The following is an 18,095-nucleotide window of genomic DNA, read 5'->3' as shown; positions in this document are numbered from 1 at the left end:
GTAATGACCAAATCAGAGAAATGAATGTATCTATCATCTTAAACATTTATCATTTGTTTGTGATGAGAACATTCAAAAGCCTCTTTTCTTTCCAGCATAAAGAAAAGACAAATATTTAAGGTGATGGGTATACCAAGAACACTGATTTGGTCTTTAAAAATTACATGAGTATATTAAATTATCATGTGAACCTTGGAACTATGTACATCCATTATGCATCAATAAAAAAAAAGGAAAAAAAAACACCTTTCTTCTAACTATTTTAAAATGTGTATTATTGTTAACTCTAGTCACCCCACACTATGCAACAGAGGACCAGAACTTATTCCTCCTATCTAACTATAGCTTTGCACCTGTTGACCAATCTCTTACTATCCCCTGCCTCCTCTCCCTCTGGTAACCACCACCTTACTCTCTACTTTTATGAGAAGAACGTTTTAGATTCCACATATGAGTGTTATCATATGGCATTTCTCTTTCTGTGTTTGGCTTATTACACTTCACATAATGTCCTCCAGGTTCACCCATGTTGCCACAAATGACAGGATTTCATTCTTTTTTATTGCTGAATAGCATCCCATTGTGTATATATACCATGTTTTCTTTATCCATTCACATGTTGATGAACACTTAGGTTGATTCCATATTTTGGCTACTGTGAATAGTGCTGCAATAAACATAGGAGTACAGATTCTCTTTGACATACTGATTTCATTTCCTTTGGATATATCCCCAGTAGTGGGATTGCTGGATCATATGCTAGACTGATTTTTAATTAATTTATTTTTCATTTTTTGAGACGGAGTCTGGCTCTGTCGCCCAGGATGGAGTGCAGTGATACAATCTTGGCTCACTGCAGCCTCCACCTCCCAGGTTCAAGCAATTCTCCTGGTCAGCCTCCCAAGTAGCTGGGATTACAGGTGCATGCCCACCATGCCCGGCTGATTTTTTTTTTTTTGTATTTTTAGTCGAGATGGGGTTTCACCATGCTGGTCATGCTGGTCTCAAACTCCTGACCTTACGTGATCCATCCGCCTCAGCCTCCCAAAGTGCTGGGATTACAGGTGTGAGCCACTGTGCCTGGCCCGATTTTTAATTTTTTAAGACAACCTTCATACTGTCTTCCATAGTGGCTATACTAATTTATATTTTCACCAGCAGCGTGTAAAGGTTCTCTTTCTCTACATCCTTGTCAACACTTATCTTTCAATTTTTTGATAGTTGCCATTCTGATTAGAGTGAGATGATATACTCTCTATATATTTATATGTATTTTTTTAATTTCTAAAAAATCTTAAGACTAATCCTGGATAATAAATTTTCCATTTATATCTAAGGCCAATAATAAATCAGAAATAACAGCTAAAAATAAAATAGAGTAATCCTACATTAATGATTCTTTGTAAAGAAAAGAGGAGCCACCACCTCCAAGAATCTTTGCAGGGATGAGGACTTAGGAGTGAGACTGCGTAGTTTAAAAAAGTAGGTTCTGTATACTTAATATTCTTGTAATACAAACTATAAAAGCAAAAAAAAAAAAAAAAAAGATTAACAAAATCTTATTGTTGAGAATACTCAGAAAAAGATTGAGAAAGTATGATAAGGAATGTGGGTTAAAAAGAGATGAACCATTTTAGAGGATCTAGAATTTTTCAGAACACTACTGATATTCCTAATCTTGGTCTATACGATAAAACCTCTAAGTGGGCAGTTACCTTTTAATATATTCCTGAACTATTAGAAATTAAGCAAAGTTTACCAATCGTAATTGTGTCTCTTCTTTTAAATGCTTTCTTGCTTCACTTAGTGCTTGCCCTTCTGCAGTTCTGTCTTGCTTGGGACCCTTGAAAAGATAAATAACATTGTACATATTTAAGGATTTAATCTGTACAGAATTAGTAGACACTAACACTGCTACTTAGCAAGAAAAAAAGATCATACTGAAGCAGGTATAATAACGAACAAACACAACAAAGAAATTGAAGTATAGTATATTTTTAAAGGTTAAGCTGAATTGGGGGCTTCCTGACATTTTATTTAAAATCCTAAAATAGGTTACCAAACCAGATGGTAGAAGTTTTAAAAATCAGCCTCTAAAAATAACATAGCATTCATTTCAAAATATGAGTTGGGTTATAGGTTTTTTTTTCTTTTTTGAGATGGAGTCTTACTCTGTCGCCCAGGCTGGACTGCAGTGGCTCAATCTCTGCTCACTGCAACCTCCTCCTCCTGGGTTCAAGCGATTCTCCTGTCTCAGCTTCCCGAGTAGCTGGGATTATAGGCATGCGCCACCACGCCCAGCTAATTTTTGTATTTTTAGTAGAGACCAGGTTTCACCATGTTGGTCAGGCTGGTCTTGAACTCCCGACCTCAAGTGATCTGCCCTCCTTGGCTTCCCAAAGTGCTGGGATTACAGGTGTGAGCCACTGCACCCAGCCCAGGGGCTATAGGTTTAAATGTTAATACATTCAATCTCCAGAGAATTCACAACTGGTTATCTTCAACTATCCAGCAAGATCACAGATAAAAACAAGCAGGTCATAAAAAAATTATTCTGAGCAGTCATGAAGTCCATGCATTAAAGTCAATCACTTTACTCATGGAAAACTGCTTTTTTCCCCTCGCAGAGCCTAGTAACTCTTTAAGAACAATTGTAATAACTATGGATTTGAATTTCTAGGGACAGTAGATTAGAAGCATGAAGATAAAAGAAAGTAGAGATCATCCTAAAGATAACAACACTAAGCATCAGTAAAAAGTAAGAGATGCTATTGAATACATAAAAGATAGAGAAAAAAACCATCCACAGAAATCGGGGAATATTTAAATGTAGGTGTCAGAAGCTCTATCAATTTCAATAGCCTCCTAAAGTGGCACTATTATAATTTAGTAGGGAATTGTCAATGTTGGTAATTACGATCCTCAGTCATTATAAAGGGCTAAATGTATTAAATCATGTCCTTAATTAAGAAGGCTTGGAATCGTACAAAACATAAAGGTTTACAAAATTCTAATTAGACATGTATAAAAAGTTTGATGCTTTAAGGAATTAAGTTATCTAGAAAATACATTTATATGGTAGCTCTTTCCCAGTGATATATAAATAAGGTGTCACTTCTTACAAAACAGTAACATGGTGTAAAAGTAATAGTATGTTTAACATAACAAATTGTTAAATACTGTATGATCCATTAGTACATAAAAACAAGAAACTGAATTAGACTGTTTCTTGAAGTCTCTAAACAGATGTAGGTGGCTGTGAAGCCAAGAAGCATCTTGTAGGAAAAGGCACATAACCCTCCCACAACCTTCATCACACAATTATGCATGGAGTCTAAATAAAAAGTGTGCTTGATACAGGCCAGCTGCTTAAAATAGTCCTTTAGAGACTCCCCTTTACCACTAACAAGTTGATATGCTCTCAGTGAATATTTTATAAATCCAGTAAGATTAACCTTCCGATTGGATTCCAGTATGTATGAACTTTCCTCTTTAACTCGTTCCATTTCTTCTTGTAAGGTAATGATCCTGTTGTTTGCAACTGCAAGCTGTGGATAAAATTTTAAAAATAATCTTTTATCTTTTTAAAATTAACATAGTATAAGATAATTCAAGATCTGCTAGGATGTAATTCTCAGGGTTAGATACTCTTAGAAAGTAACGAAGCTATAACCCAATAAAAATGTTCTTATAAGAACAAGAGAAATATTTTTCTTTATTTTTCTGAGACAGGGCCTCACTCTATTGCCCAGCCTGGAGTGCAGTGGCACAATCTTGGGTCACTGTAACCTCTGCCTCCTGGGTTCAAGTGATTCTCATGCATTAGCCTCCCAAGTAGCTGGGACTACAGGCATGCACCACCATGCCCAACTAATTTTTGTATTTTTAGTAGAGACAAAGTTTCACCATGTTGGCCAGGCTGGTGTTGAACTTCTGGCTTCAAGAGATCTGCCCGCCTTGGCTTCCCAAAGTGCTGGGATTATAGGCATGAGCCACTGTGCCCAGCCAAGAAATATTTTTAGAGCAGTCTAAATAAAAATAAAAAATATCTCCTTGGCCAGGTGCAGTGGCTCACGCCTGTAATCCCAGCACTTTAGGAGACCGAGGCGAGCGGATCACGAGGTCAGGAGATCGAGTCCATCCTGGCCAACATGGTGAAACCCCATCTCTACTAAAAATACAAAAATTAGCTGGGCGTGGTGGTGCATGCCTGTAATCCCAGCTACTCGGGAGACTGAGGCAGGAGAATCGCTTGAACCAGGGAGTCAGAGGTTGCGGTGAGCTGAGATCGAGATCATGCCACTGCACTCCAGCCTGGTGACAGAGTTAAACTCTGTCTCAAAAAAAAAAAAAAAAAAAGAAATAAAATATCACCTTATTGCTACTTTTATATGAAAAGTTTTAACTTAAGATTATCTCAAGGGTGTTCTTATAGATGTACACATATTTAGTAAGAAAAAAATTATTTATTAAGAATGTCTATTTCTAAAATGTTTAATAAAGGGGTCCTGTCACACCATGGAACCCATGTGACAAACACTCTATAAGGTCTTTTATAGATGATTTCTTAAAAGATTAAAGACATTAACTCCAAAGTTCTCATGCTAAAAGATCCCATTAAGCATTGAGGAGATTTTTCATTTCAACACCTAAAAAGATCAGGTAATGTTATTAGCAGTCAACTGCTATGGGGAAACATTTATATCTCTTTCTTAGAAGGAAAAAGTAAGGTGGAAACACTTTTTCCTTCTCTGCATCTACTAAACTCCCGGAGAATGTGAAGGTGCCTGCATGAGGCCAGGAGGAATAACTAAGCAGGCTCCTCTCAGCCAGGCTAGTCTCCTCAATTATCATCTCCTCATTAGCACTGGGTGCAGGCTCTGCTCAGTTCCTGTCCTAACACGGTAAGCACAGAGAAGCTCATGCTTTCTGGGGGCAGGCCTGGAAGCCCAATTCTCTCTCAGATCCTGTGGCCTAAAAATGTGCACGAAACCAACTCTGGGCAAGCAGGTCTCCTCTCTAGATCCAAGTATGCCCTCAGGCAGGTCATTCCAAAATCTTGATTTAAGAGAAACTATTGGGAAACCTGATTATGGCTGCAGATCACAGGAGGCTTTCCAATTCAGCTTTACCAATAATGAAGTAGACATTTATTTATCTATTTATTTATTTGAGATAGGGTCTCCCTCTGTTGCCCAGGTTGGAGTGTGGTGGCACAATCTTGGCTACTGCAGCCTTGGTCTCCCAGGCTCAAGCAATCCTCCCTCCTCAGCATGCCGAGTAGCTGGGACTACAGGTGTGCACCACAACACCCGGCTAATTTTTTTGGTGTAGAGATGGGGTCTCACTATGTTTCCCAGGCTAATCTTGAACTCTTGGCCTCAAATGATCCTCCTGCCTTGGCTTCCAAAGGACTGGGATTACAGGTGTGAGTCACCGTGCCTGGCCTGAAGTGGATATTTATATCTTCATCTGCTTAACTCTTCTTAGTTTGTCATTCAGATTCAAAACCCAGGAGGGGAAAAGAGGTCTGCTATTTTTTTTACTGGCCCCTTTTTTTTTTTTTTGAGATGGGGTTTTGCTATGTCGCCCACACTGGTCTTGGAATCCTGGCGTCAAGCGATCCACCTACCTTGACGTCCCAAAGTGCTGGGATTACAGGCGTAAGCCACCGTGCCTGGCCTTACGGGCTTTCTTAAACCCAAAATGGCAATGAAAAAAGGCAGAACTAATGAGTCTCATCTACTCTCTTACAGCGTATTTTCTTTAAGAAAATAAGTGTTATTGATAAAATAAATAAGTAAATGAATAAATATTGTTAGTATTAATATGACTCTAAGGAAGACAAGTCTTATGACTGAGGGAATAAAATTAACAACTATATTTATTGAGTGCTTATGATGTGTTAGGTACTGTTCTAAGCCCTAATCACGTATTAAATCATTTCATTCACACAGCAATCTCATAAAATGTTATTATTGCTATTTCCATGTTACAGATAAATAAATCAAGGAATAGAAGCTTAAGTAATTGGCCCAGGATTAGAAGACTAGCAAGTGGCTGGGTATGGTGGCTCATGCCTGTAATCCCAGCACTTTGGGAGGCCGAGGCGGGTGGATCACCTGAGGTCGGGAGCTCAAGACCAGCCTGGCCAACCTGGTGAAACCCTGTTTCTACAAAAATACAAAAATTAGCCAGCTGTGGTGGTGCATGCCTGTGGTCCCGGCTACTCGGGAGGCTGAGGCAGGAGAATTGCTTGAACCGGGAGGCGGAGGTTAAAGTGAGCCAAGATGGCACCACTGCATTTCAACCTGGTTGACATAGCAATACTCTGTCTCAAAAAACAAAAAACAAAACAAAACAAAAAACTAGCAAGTGCCAGAGCCAGGACATGAACCCAAGTAGCCTAACTTTAGAGATCATGCTTAATTGCTATGCTGTACTACTTCAACACAGTAGCAGCAGAATAACAGTAAAAAATCTGTGCTGAACATTCCAAAAGCATAATGTGATAAGATTCTAAGGACCATAAGCATAAATTAAAGTTTTAAGATATATAAAATTTAAAAATTTTTGTCCAAAAGTGAAGGCCACAGAGTCGAGTAATAAAAAAGGTATTTTAAAACTATAATAATGAAAATGTTCATTCTAAAGAAAAACTGATTAAAAGCATCTTCCTGACTAGTGCTTTAATTTGATTTTATTTAAACTAAATTCATCCCATGGGGTGTAAGGGCATCATTACAATTGGAAATAAAGAAGGTGGGCCAGGTGCAGTGACTATGCCTATAATTCTAGCACTTTGGAAGGCCAAGGCAGGTGGGTCACTTGAGCTCAGCAGTTCAGGACCAGCATGGGCAACATGACAAGACCCCCTCTCTACTAAAAATAGCCAGGTGTGGTGGTGCGTGCCTGTGATCCCAGCTACTTGGGAGGCTGAGGGTGGGAGATCACTTGATCCCGGGGGGCAGGGGTTGCAGTAAGCCATTGTGTCACTGCACTCCAGCCTGGACAACAGAATGATACCCTATCTCAGAAAAAAAAAGAAAAAGAAAAAGAAATAAAGAAGGAAAACTCTTTGCCATCTGGACAATGTTATTTAGTATTTTTCATAAAACCATCTAATGCTATTTAAAGAAAAAATATCTGTAGCTAAGGCTTTGGCAAGTTAAGGAAAAAAATCTTTTTATTAGAAGTAAAACACGAGGTTATTTTTCTGTTCTTATTTTAGGGACTTTTCTAAGAGTTTTCATATTCTTATCTGATCTTCAGAGTTAATTGTGAGGCCGAAAAGGAAGTGTATTGTAAACACTCTCATTTCCAGTGACGGAACTCAGCCTCTTGGAGGTCAAGTGACTGACTTACTCAGGAGCACATGAGTTACATAAGCATGATTTGTAGGCAGGGATTACTGATCTTCTGACCAGTACTCTTCACCTTATCTATGTAACTGTCCCAGGAAGAAAATAAGGACATAGGCGGTGGGGAATTTGCCAATCTGGAACATAAATCAATGCTTGGCACATATAAATATTTGTCTAGCTCTTGCACATAAACTGTGTGAAATGTTCACTGAATGAATAAATGATGAATATGCTATATGCTAAACATTTAATCTAGGCTAGCCCAGACAAAACATGCACACGAAAGAAACCAAGATATTCCATCAACCAGGCAACATGCCCCTACACAGTCTAATTGGGTAAATGAGATCCCTGCAATAAGCCAACTGGGCCATTCTAGTCAGAATAAGGAGTTATGGGCCGGGCGCGGTGGCTCATGCCTGTAATCTCAGCAGTTTGGGAGGCTGAGGCGGGTGGATCACCTGAGGTCGGGAGTTCAAGACCAGCCTGACTAACATGGAGAAACCCTGCCTCTACTAAAAAAATACAAAATTAGCCGGGGTGGTGGTGTATGCCTGTAATCCCAGCTACTCAGGAGGCAGAGGCAGGAGAATCGCTTGAACTTGGGAGACGGAGGTTGCGGTGAGCCAAGATCGCGCCACTGCACTCCAGCCTGGGCAACAAGAGTGAAACTCTGTCTCAAAAAAAAAAAAAGAATAAGGAGTTATGTACTACAGTCAATATTATTTGAAAAGTCAAGTTCTTTCTTTCCAAGGTTACATAAAAATTATTGGTTCTACTAATGCATATTAAATTCTATAAGTCAATCAAAGAATTTCCAAAACTTACCTCCTCTGTCAGTTTAGTGTTGGATTTTTCTAATGCATCTACTTTTGCCTGAAGGTTGTTTACAGTAGCACTATAATACAGAGAAGAAAAAAACAAATCACTTTTGAAAAACAGACAATACCCTGTACCTTCCTTTTTAAACCCTTCACACTTATCCTTCATTTCATTGTCTAATGTTCACAATTTTTTATTTTATTTTATTTTATTATTATTATTTTTAGACGGAGTCTCGTTGTGTTGCCGAGACTGGAGTGCAGTGGTGCGATTCTCGGCTCACTGCAACCTCTGCCTCCTGGGTTCAAGTGATTCTCTTGCCTCAGTTTCCCAAGTAGCTGGAGACTACAGGCATGCGCCACCAAATCCAGCTAATTTTTGTAGTTTTTGGTGGAGATGGGGTTGCACCATGTTGCCCAGGCAGGTCTCAAACTGTTGACCTCAAGTGACCCACCTGCCTCGGCCTCCCAGAGTGCTGGGATTACAGTCATGAGCCACTGCGCCAGGCCTTAATGCTCACAAATCTTGACCTCTAAGCTTACAAAAGGTGGTATCAGCTTTAACTGCTATATCTTTGGCATTTGAGTTTTAATTCAATAAGTATTTATTCAATGAAATAAAAGAGTTCATTCCCTACAGAATAAACTTTAAGGTTTATCTACATATGATAATAACTATATGAATTAAATACTAACATGCACGAAACCCTCTTCTAAATTATGTTATTTGCGTTATTGCATTTATTCCTTTCAACAACCCTTTATGTCAGGTATTCTCACTTACAGATAAAGAAACTAAGGGATAGAAAGAGTAAATAATAGTGCCACTGTTTATATTTCATTGTTAACTGTAACCATATCTTTGCTTGGCTAACATCTCCATAGATCATTAAAGTCATTATATTAGTTCTTGGTCCCCAGAGAAAATGTACTTACATCGTTTTGAATTTGCTAGGTGGAACCAAGACTACTTAAAATTTTACTGATAGTAGTATAATCATATTATAAGTTTTACTTAAATTAAAAATGTCTTTTTCATAAGAGAACTACAAACAAGATAATAATTAATGAATATATTAATTATTCTTCAAAATTATTCAGTAGTCTTAACATAACAAGAACATCAAAGTACTTGAGAATACCAATAGCTTTTGGGTAGCTCTTCTCAGGAGAGAGGAAACTGTTTTATGTTCTGGAAAATTCTGAAAATACAGTAGTCCCCTCTTATCTATAGTTTTGTTTTCTGTGGTTTCAGTTACCTGCACTCAACTGTGGTTCAAAAATAGGTAAGAATAGTATAATAAGATACTATTCTCCCTCTGGGACTTCCTTGGGCAAAGCTGGGCATGTATTTTTTTCTTACATGTAAATGAGGATTTTGATAGACTCACGTATAAACGTATTTGTTTAAATCCCAGATAAGATATCCAAATCTGATTTGTGCTCTCTATGACACAAACAATAGAGGGAAGTATGAATATGTTTAAAAACACACATAAATAAGGATTATCCAGTAAGGATTTTTACTTCTCCTAAGATAAAAAAAATAAACTGTGAACATATATACAACACTGAATAGTTGTAAGGACAGTGGCCCTTAGAAAATCTTTTGGAAATAATGATTTCTCAATGCACAAAATCTTGAAACTGGTATTTCTAATGCTTTCTTTCTCGTTCCTTCTCTTTCTTTCTTTAATTTTTGTTTTGTTTTGTTTTGTTTTGAGACAGAGTCTCGCTTGGCTGCCCATGCTGGAGTGCAGTGGCGTGATCTCGGCTCACTGCAAGCGCTGCCTCCCGGGTTCACGCCATTCTCCTGCCTCAGCCTCCCGAGCAGCTGGGACTTCAGGTGCCCGCCACCACGCCCGGCTAATTTTTTTTGTATTTTTAGTAGAGACGGGGTTTCACCGTGTTAGCCAGGATGATCTCGATATCCTGACCTTGTGATCCGCCTGCCTCGGCAGGCCTCCCAAAGTGCTGGGATTACAGGCGTGAGCCACTGCTCCCGGCCTTTTTAATTTTTAATTAAACTTTAATGTTTTATTCACTGCGCTCAGACATAGAATAGCCATAGTCATTTAAGGACAATAAGAAATATAAATACAGAAAACTGAAAGGGGAAAAAAACCTGAGAAAACTAGGAAGAAGTTCAATGAAAACGAAATAAAAGGATGTGTTGATTTTGAGGGAGACACTACATTCATATTACTTTTATTATAGTCTATTGTTAAAGTTGTTTTATTTTATTATTGTTGCTAATCTCCTACCTTGCCTAATTTATAAATTAAACTTTATCATAGGTACATATGCATAGGAAAAAACATAGCATATATAGGGTTTGGTACTATCTGTGGTTTCAGATATCCTTTCGGGGTCTTAGAATGTATCCCCTCCACATAAGGGGGAACTACAGTACTTTGTGAATACTTGGTGAATTAACTGTAATAATGGCAAAGAAATTCAATTTATATATTGAATTAATGTGTCACCCCCTTCCTGCAACATTATTTCTGTGGAATCTACCTGCCCTTTTGTTTTTTAGATACAAGGGCTTGGTTTTGTTACCAAGGCTGGTTTCAAGGCCCTAGCTTTAAGAGATCCTCCCACCACAGATTTCCAAAGTGCTGGGATTGCAGGTATGATTAGTGGCACCCAGACTTTGCTGCCTTTCTCCTCCTCAAAGTATATGTGTTCAAAACTGAGTTGATTATAGATAACCCAGAAATAAACTCTCACATATATAGTTAAATTATTTTTGACAAGGGTGGCAAGACCATTCAATGGGGAAAGGATAGAATTAATGCTATTAATTCAATGTATAAATGAGAAATGCAGGGGAAACAAAGCATGTATCTTTTTTTTTTTTTTTTTTTTTTTAAGACAGGGTCTCGCTCTGTAACCCAGGCTGGGGTATAATGGCAAGACCAGGGTTCACTGCAGCCTCAGCTTCCCAGGCTCAAGTGATCCTCCTCCCGTCTCAGCCCCACAAGTAGCTGGGACTACAGGCGCACGCCCGGCTAGTTTTGAGTTTTTTAATAGAGACAAGGTCTTGCTATGTTACCCTAGCTCATCTTGAACTCCTGAGTTCAAGCAATCCTCCTTCCTTGGCCTCCCAAAGTGTTGGGACTACAGGCTTTGGAAAGCCAGCACACCTGGACGATATGATTAATTTAAAGGTACTAATGTAATGAGTGGTTTACCCAACATCAGTTCTGAAATATGCAGCTATCTCTGCTAAACTGAAAAAGCTACCAATTTCAACTGTATATGTCACATATTTTAAAATTCTTAACTGAATGTATTTATGTATTTATTTATTTAATCACTAGTTATAATTACATACATAATATTATATACTATGTTATTATATATTATATATAACATTATATACTGCCTTTCACTAAAGGTCACCAAAACTGTTAAATGCCATTTATTTATCTAGTGCCTAACTCAGTGCCTGGCAAGCAGGAATTCTACATATATTTGTTGAACACTTTCTGAATTTATCCTCACTGTGCATCATCTTACTCTTCCCTTCTCCTTCAACAATTCCCCAGTAAAGTAATATATTTATTCATTATTTACTTCAAATGTCTGTTCAGTTCTTCTACATAGTTCTTCTGGTCCAGAATTGCAGTAATCTGGCCGTCTCTGGGGGAAGAGGAAGAAAATAGAAATAAAATAAATAACATAAGAAATACCAAGATCCCAACCCCACCCCACCCCATCTTTTCATAAAACATGAGAAAAAAATTGTGACACAGATACATTGAACCATAAGACAGATTTGATGTAAAACCCTCTTGACATACCAACAAGAAAGAGTCAGGAGTTTAAAAATGACAAAACCCCACACTAATAAAGCTCTTGTTATAGCTTACAAACCTCAGTATTAATAATTTAGGTCACAGGTATGATGTTGCAATCTATTAGATGCATTTAAAGGATAAAAATTTTCTTGTTAATAGGTTTTTCAGCTTCACTAGTAGTATTTATAGTAACAATTTTCCAATTGTCATAGGACTTGAATTAAGCTCACTCTGATGTAATATAGCTGTTCTCAAGGGCTAAATATTTGTAAGTGCTATTTAACATTTAAAGTGAATGGTTTTAAAAAGGCTTTCATAAAGATCGAATGTTTATTTTATATATATATATATATATATATATATTTTTTTTTTTGAGACAGAATCCCGCTTTGTCACCCAGGCCGGAGTGCAATGGTGTGATTTCGGCTCACTGCAACCTCCACCTCCCAGGTTCAAGCAATTCTCTGGCCTCAGCCTCCCACGTAGCTGGGATTACAGGAACCCGCCATAATGCCTGGCTATTTTTTTTTTTTTTTGTATTATTGTAGAGATGGGGTTTCACCATGTTGGCCAGGCTGGTCTCAAACTCCTGACCTCAGGTGATCTGCCTGCCTCGGCCTCCCAAAGTGCTGGGATTACAAGCATGAGCCACTATGCCTGGCCCAAATGTTTATTATTACATGAAAAATCAAACTGTGGATAAAGAAGGTTCATGTCTACAACCAACTAATCTATAATAGACAAAAGATAAACAGCCAGATTTTTCAGCTGAAAGATAAAATTAAGGCCCCAAACCTATACAATGACTAAAAGAACAGTGAGATAATCTTAGCTCAATGTCAAAAATTAAAAATCAGACTAATTATGTTTTCAATGGCTAAATTTATAAAGAGAATAGATATGCTTCTGATCTCTAATTGCTAAGTAACACAATGAATATTTTAAAAGTGTTCAACATAATTTTAGATTTACAAGAAGAGGTATAAAGGCAGCACAGAGTTCCCATGTACCTTCACTCAGTTTCCTCTAATGTCAATATTTTACATAACCTCACGGTGCATATTTCATATTGCCAATTTTAAGCAAACTGAGAATGCGACTCCTCTGGTCAAAATGACCATGTTTTTGAATCCTACTATAAGACGTGGAGAATTGGAATCCTTTAGAAAATTTGTATTTTCTTTGCCCCTGAACCACATAGCAGGAAATCATTAAACAAACAAACAAAAAAATCCCTTTAGGGTTCAGTGGTAGGCGTAATAGTCAGATATTTCTGGCAATACTTTATTAAAGCTATATGATCAGAAATTCTTTCAGCACATCTGTTAAAACAGTATTGTTGTAAACTTTAAGTACTACCAAAGGAAAAAAAATGCTACATCAGGAGAAAAGAAATCTAATTTTCTTTGTACGTACCCTTCAGTACCTTTACTGCTGTTCCCGTCCTTGAGATACATTGAAAAATCTATAACTCCAACCTATGGAGAGAATTTTCAGGTTTCGATATAAAATTAGATATTCTTTACAAGGCATAACACAATGTCTCCTTCTAGGCACTCAAAACAGTAATACAGTCATGACACTTAGTAGAAATTTACAATTAAAAATTTACTGTTTTACTTTCAGTTTAATCAAGAATTAACAGGGTTGGAAGTAAAGAATCAAGATTATGTCAATAAGACTAGAAGACTAGATCACAACTAACACAGTCAACAGAATACTTAATATAAATAAGGTCTAAAGTTTCTTTCTCTTTTGCTTATTTCGGGTATTCTGCTACTGAATCCCTGTTCATTTTTAGAAATAACTTTTTAATATTTAGCACATTTCCCCTGTAGAAGTTTCAGAAAATACAGCTAAACAAAAGGGGAAGTAATATTAAACACTCATAATCCCAACCACTGAAGACCATTGCTAACATTTTGGTGTCTATTCCTCCAAACTTTCATTGATGTACATGTCTTCATTTTTCAAGATTGCCATTTTATTATTTAGCTTATTTCTTTTTAAAAATACACACCAAAGGCTGGGCGTGGTAGCTCACGCCTATAATCCCAGCACTTTGGGAGGCCGAAGCGGGTGGATCACCTGAGGTCAGGAGTTTGAGACCAGACTGACCAACATGGAGAAACCCTGTCTCTACTAAAAATACAAAAATTAGCTGGGTGTGGTGGCACATGCCTGTAATCCCAGCTACTTGGGAGGCTGAGGCAGGAAAATCGCTTGAACCCAGGAGGTGGAGGCTGCGGTGAGCCAGGATCTCGCCATTGCACTCTAGCCTGGGCAACAAGAGCAAAACTCCATCTCAAAAAAAATAAAATAAATAAAAAAAAAATCCACACCAAAAAATCTTACTTCCCTTCTTATTTTACCAGAATAAAACATAACAGAAGTTTGTCATAGTATTTCATACAGAAAGGGTGAGAAGTAATTAAAGTGAAAACACTATTTATTGGGCAATTAATGTGTACTAGGCCCTGTTCTAACTGCATTACATCAAGAAATCTGAAACAAGAAACGAAGTAATTATAAAATATATTCAGCTAGAAAATGAGGAAGCCAGAATCCAAACCTAGGCAGTTAGCTTCAGAGCCTTTACTCTTAACTACTATGCTTTAATGGCCTTTAGTACAGTTCGCTCTCATTCTCAGCAAGTCCTAGAACCCAAGGAGGCAGAGGGCTGACTGTAAGGGGCTTGAGCATTGTGAGTGTTGGTATTCTTGGAGGTGCTGGAAACAATCTCCTCTGGACACTGAAGGACAACTGTACAGTTGATTCTTGAACAACAAGACTTTGAACTGTGCGAGTCCACTTATACACTATATATATATATATATATACAATATAACATATATATTTATATTATATTATTTTATTTTTGAGACAAAGTCTCACTCTGTCATCCAGGCAGAAATAAAAAGGTTTTCCTCCATCTCTGCCACTCCTGAGACAGCAAGACCAACTCTCTCCTCTTCCTCCTCCTCCTCATCAACCTGGTTAGTGTGAAGACCTTTATGATGATCTGGTCCCTTTATGATAACCCATTCATTTAAATGAATAGTAAATATATTTTCTCATCTTTATAATTTTCTTATAACATTTTCTTTTCTCTAGCTTACTTTATTGTAAGAATACAGCATATGAAATATACAATAGGCCAGGAGCCATGGCTCATGCCTGTAATCCCAGCACTTTGGGAGGCCGAGGCAGGAGGATCACTTGAGCTCAGGAGTTCAAGACCAGTTTGGGCAACATAGCGAAACTCTGTCTCTACAAAACAAAAAAATTAGCTGGGTGTGGTGGCATGTTCCTATAGTCCCAGCTACTCTGAAGGATGAAGTGGGAGGATCAATTAAGCCTGGAAGGCAGAGGTTGCACTGAGCTGAGTTCACTCCACTGCACTCCAGCCTGGATGACAGAGTGAGACTTTGTTTCAAAAATAAAATAAAATAAATATAAATATAAATATATATAATATCCAAAATATGTGTTAATTGACTGTTTATGTTACTAGTAAGGCCTCTGGTTAATCGTATGCTATTAGTACTTAACATTTTTAGGGAATGAAAAGTTTTAGGTGAATTTTCTATGTGGGATATTTCTACCACGTGGAATGCCTTACTCTGTTGTTCAAGAGTCATCTCCATATATTTTAGTATACACACACACACACACACACACACACCTCATTTTATTGCACTTTGCTTCACAGATATTGCATTGTTTACAAATTGAAGGTTTGTGGCAACCCCGCGTCAAGCAAGTATATTAGTGCCATTTTTCCAACAGCATGTGCTCACTTCATGTCTCGGTTTCACATTTTGGTAACTCTCACAGTACTTCAAACTTTTTCATTATTATATCTGTTATGATAATCTATAATCAGTGATCTTTGATGTTACTATCAAAATTATTTTGGGGCTCCATGAACTACGCCCACATAAGATGGCAAGCAATCCATAAATGTGTGTGTTCTGACTGCTCTACTTACTGGCCATTCCCCCATCTCTTTCCCTTCTCCTTGGCCTCCCTATTCTCTAAGACACAACAATACTGAAATTAGGCTAGTTAATAACCCTGCAATGGCCACTAAGTGTTCAAGTAAAAGGAAGAATCGCACATTTCTTATTTTAAATCAAAAGCCAGAAAAAATTAAGCTCAGTGAAGAAGGCATGTCGAAAGCCAAGACAGGCCAAAAGGTAGACTTTTTGGGCCAAACAGCCAGGTTGTGAAAGCAAAGGAAAAGTTCTTGAAGGGAATTAAGTGCTACTCACGAACAAATGAATGACAAGAAAGCAAAACAGCCTTATTGCTGACAGGAATAAAGTTTGAGTGGTCTGTATAGAAGATCAAACCAGCCACAACATTCCCTTAAGCCAACACCTAACTCAGCAAGGCCCTAATGCTCTTGAGTTCTATGGAGATTGAGAGGTAAAAAAGCTGCAGAGGAAAAGCTGAAGTTAGCAGCGACTGGTTTACGAGGTTTAAGGAAAGTGTCTCCATAACATAAAAGTACAAGTTGAAGCAGCAAGCACTGATGTAAACAATAGAAGCTGTAACAAGTTATCCAGAAGATCTAATTAAGATAATTGATGAAGGTAGATACACTCAACAACAGATTTTCACTGTAGTCAAAACAGCCTTCTATTAGACAATGCCATCTAGGACTTTCATAGCTATAGATGAGAAGTCAATGCCTGGCTTCAAAGCTGTAAAGGACAGACTGACTCTCTTGTTAGAGGCTAATGCAGCTGGTGACTCTAAGTTGAAGCCAGTGCTCATTTACCATTCTGAAAATCCTAGGGCCCTTAAGAATGATGCTAAATCTACTCTGCCTATGCTCTATAAATGGAATAGTGGGCTGGGCGTGGTGGTTCATGCCTGTAATCCCAGCACTTTGGGAAGCCAAGGCAGGCAGATCACTTGAGGCCAGGAGTTTGAGATCAGCCTGGGCAATATGGCAAAACCCCGTCTCTACTATAAATAAAAAAATTAGCTAGGTGTGGTGGTGCATGCCTGTAGTCCCAGCTACTCAGGAGGATGAGGCATGAGCATTGCTTGAGCCCAGGAGGCGGAGGCTGCAGTGAGCTGAGATGGTGCCACTGCATTCCAGCCTGGGAGACACATTAAGACTCTGTCTCAAAAAAACAAAAACAAAAACAAAAAAATAAAGGGTACAGCAAAGACAGCACATCTGTTTACAGCATGGTTTATTAGAGTATTACATAAACTTAGTTAATAAAGCAGCAGCAAGATTTGAGAGGACTGACTCCAATTTTGAAAGAAATTCTACTGTGGGTAAAATGCTGTCAAACAGCATGGTATGCTACAGAGAAGTCTTTTGTAAAGGGAGCCAATTAATGTGGTAAACTTCATTGTTGTCTTATTTTAAGAAATTGCCACAGCCACCTCAACTTTCAGCAACCGCCAAGATCAGTCAGCAGCCATTAACACTGAGGTAAGACCCTCTACTGGCAAAAAGATTACAACTCACTGAAGGCTCAGGTGATTGTTAGCATTTTTTTAGCAATAAAGTATTTTTAAGTTAAGGTATGTACATTATTTTTTACACATACACTATCACGTACTTAATAGACTACAGTATAGTGCAAACAAACTTTCTATTTAAAAAAATTTTTTTAGAGTTTTATTTTGAGACAGGGTCTCACTGTCACCCAGGCTGGAGTGCACAATCATGGCTAACTATAGCCTCGACTTCCCAAGCTCAAGTGATCCTCCTGCCTCAGCCTCCCAAGTAGCCACCACAACCAGCTAATTTTTTATTTTTTGTAGAGTCGGGGTCTCACTATGTTGCCCAGGCTGGTCTCAAACTCCTGGGTTCAAGCGATACTCCCGCCCCAAAGTGCAGGGATTACAGGTGTGAACCATTGCACCTGGCCTAGTATAAACAAACTTTTACATGTACTGGAAACCAAAAAATGCATGTGACTTGCTTTATTATGATATTTGCTTCATTGTTGTGATCTGGAACCAAACCTGCAACATCTCTGGGTATGCCCGTGTTTGTGTGTGTATGTATGTGTATGTAAATATGTATGTGTGTCTGTATATATATGTTTAACAGAAAGTACAGCCAAGACAAG

At 38.1% G+C, this 18,095-nt stretch overlaps 1 protein-coding gene across 19 annotated transcripts in view; it reads right to left on the bottom strand.

The window, feature by feature from the left end:
• The window catches only part of RUFY3 (RUN and FYVE domain containing 3), a 104,049-nt gene that overhangs the window by 21,132 nt on the left and 64,822 nt on the right, over window positions 1–18,095 (bottom strand). For all 19 annotated transcript variants that reach the window (XR_010126065.1, XM_063663728.1, XM_063663729.1 and 16 more), the window contains 5 exons: window positions 13,408–13,469; window positions 11,768–11,833; window positions 8,193–8,262; window positions 3,456–3,548; window positions 1,760–1,843 (listed from right to left, as the gene is read on the bottom strand). Coding sequence is in view for 18 of the 19 variants with exons in the window: in XM_063663728.1 (XP_063519798.1) it covers window positions 1,760–1,843; window positions 3,456–3,548; window positions 8,193–8,262; window positions 11,768–11,833; window positions 13,408–13,469 (375 nt within the window). In the remaining variant the exon portion in view is untranslated. The remainder of the gene's footprint in view (window positions 1–1,759; window positions 1,844–3,455; window positions 3,549–8,192; window positions 8,263–11,767; window positions 11,834–13,407; window positions 13,470–18,095) is intronic.

The sequence above is a fragment of the Pongo pygmaeus genome, chromosome 3 (genome assembly GCF_028885625.2).
Source record: "Pongo pygmaeus isolate AG05252 chromosome 3, NHGRI_mPonPyg2-v2.0_pri, whole genome shotgun sequence".
NCBI classification, from domain to species: Eukaryota; Metazoa; Chordata; class Mammalia; order Primates; family Hominidae; genus Pongo; species Pongo pygmaeus.
The sequence above is the reverse complement of the archived record's forward strand: the minus strand, read 5'-3'. Positions and strand labels throughout refer to the sequence as shown.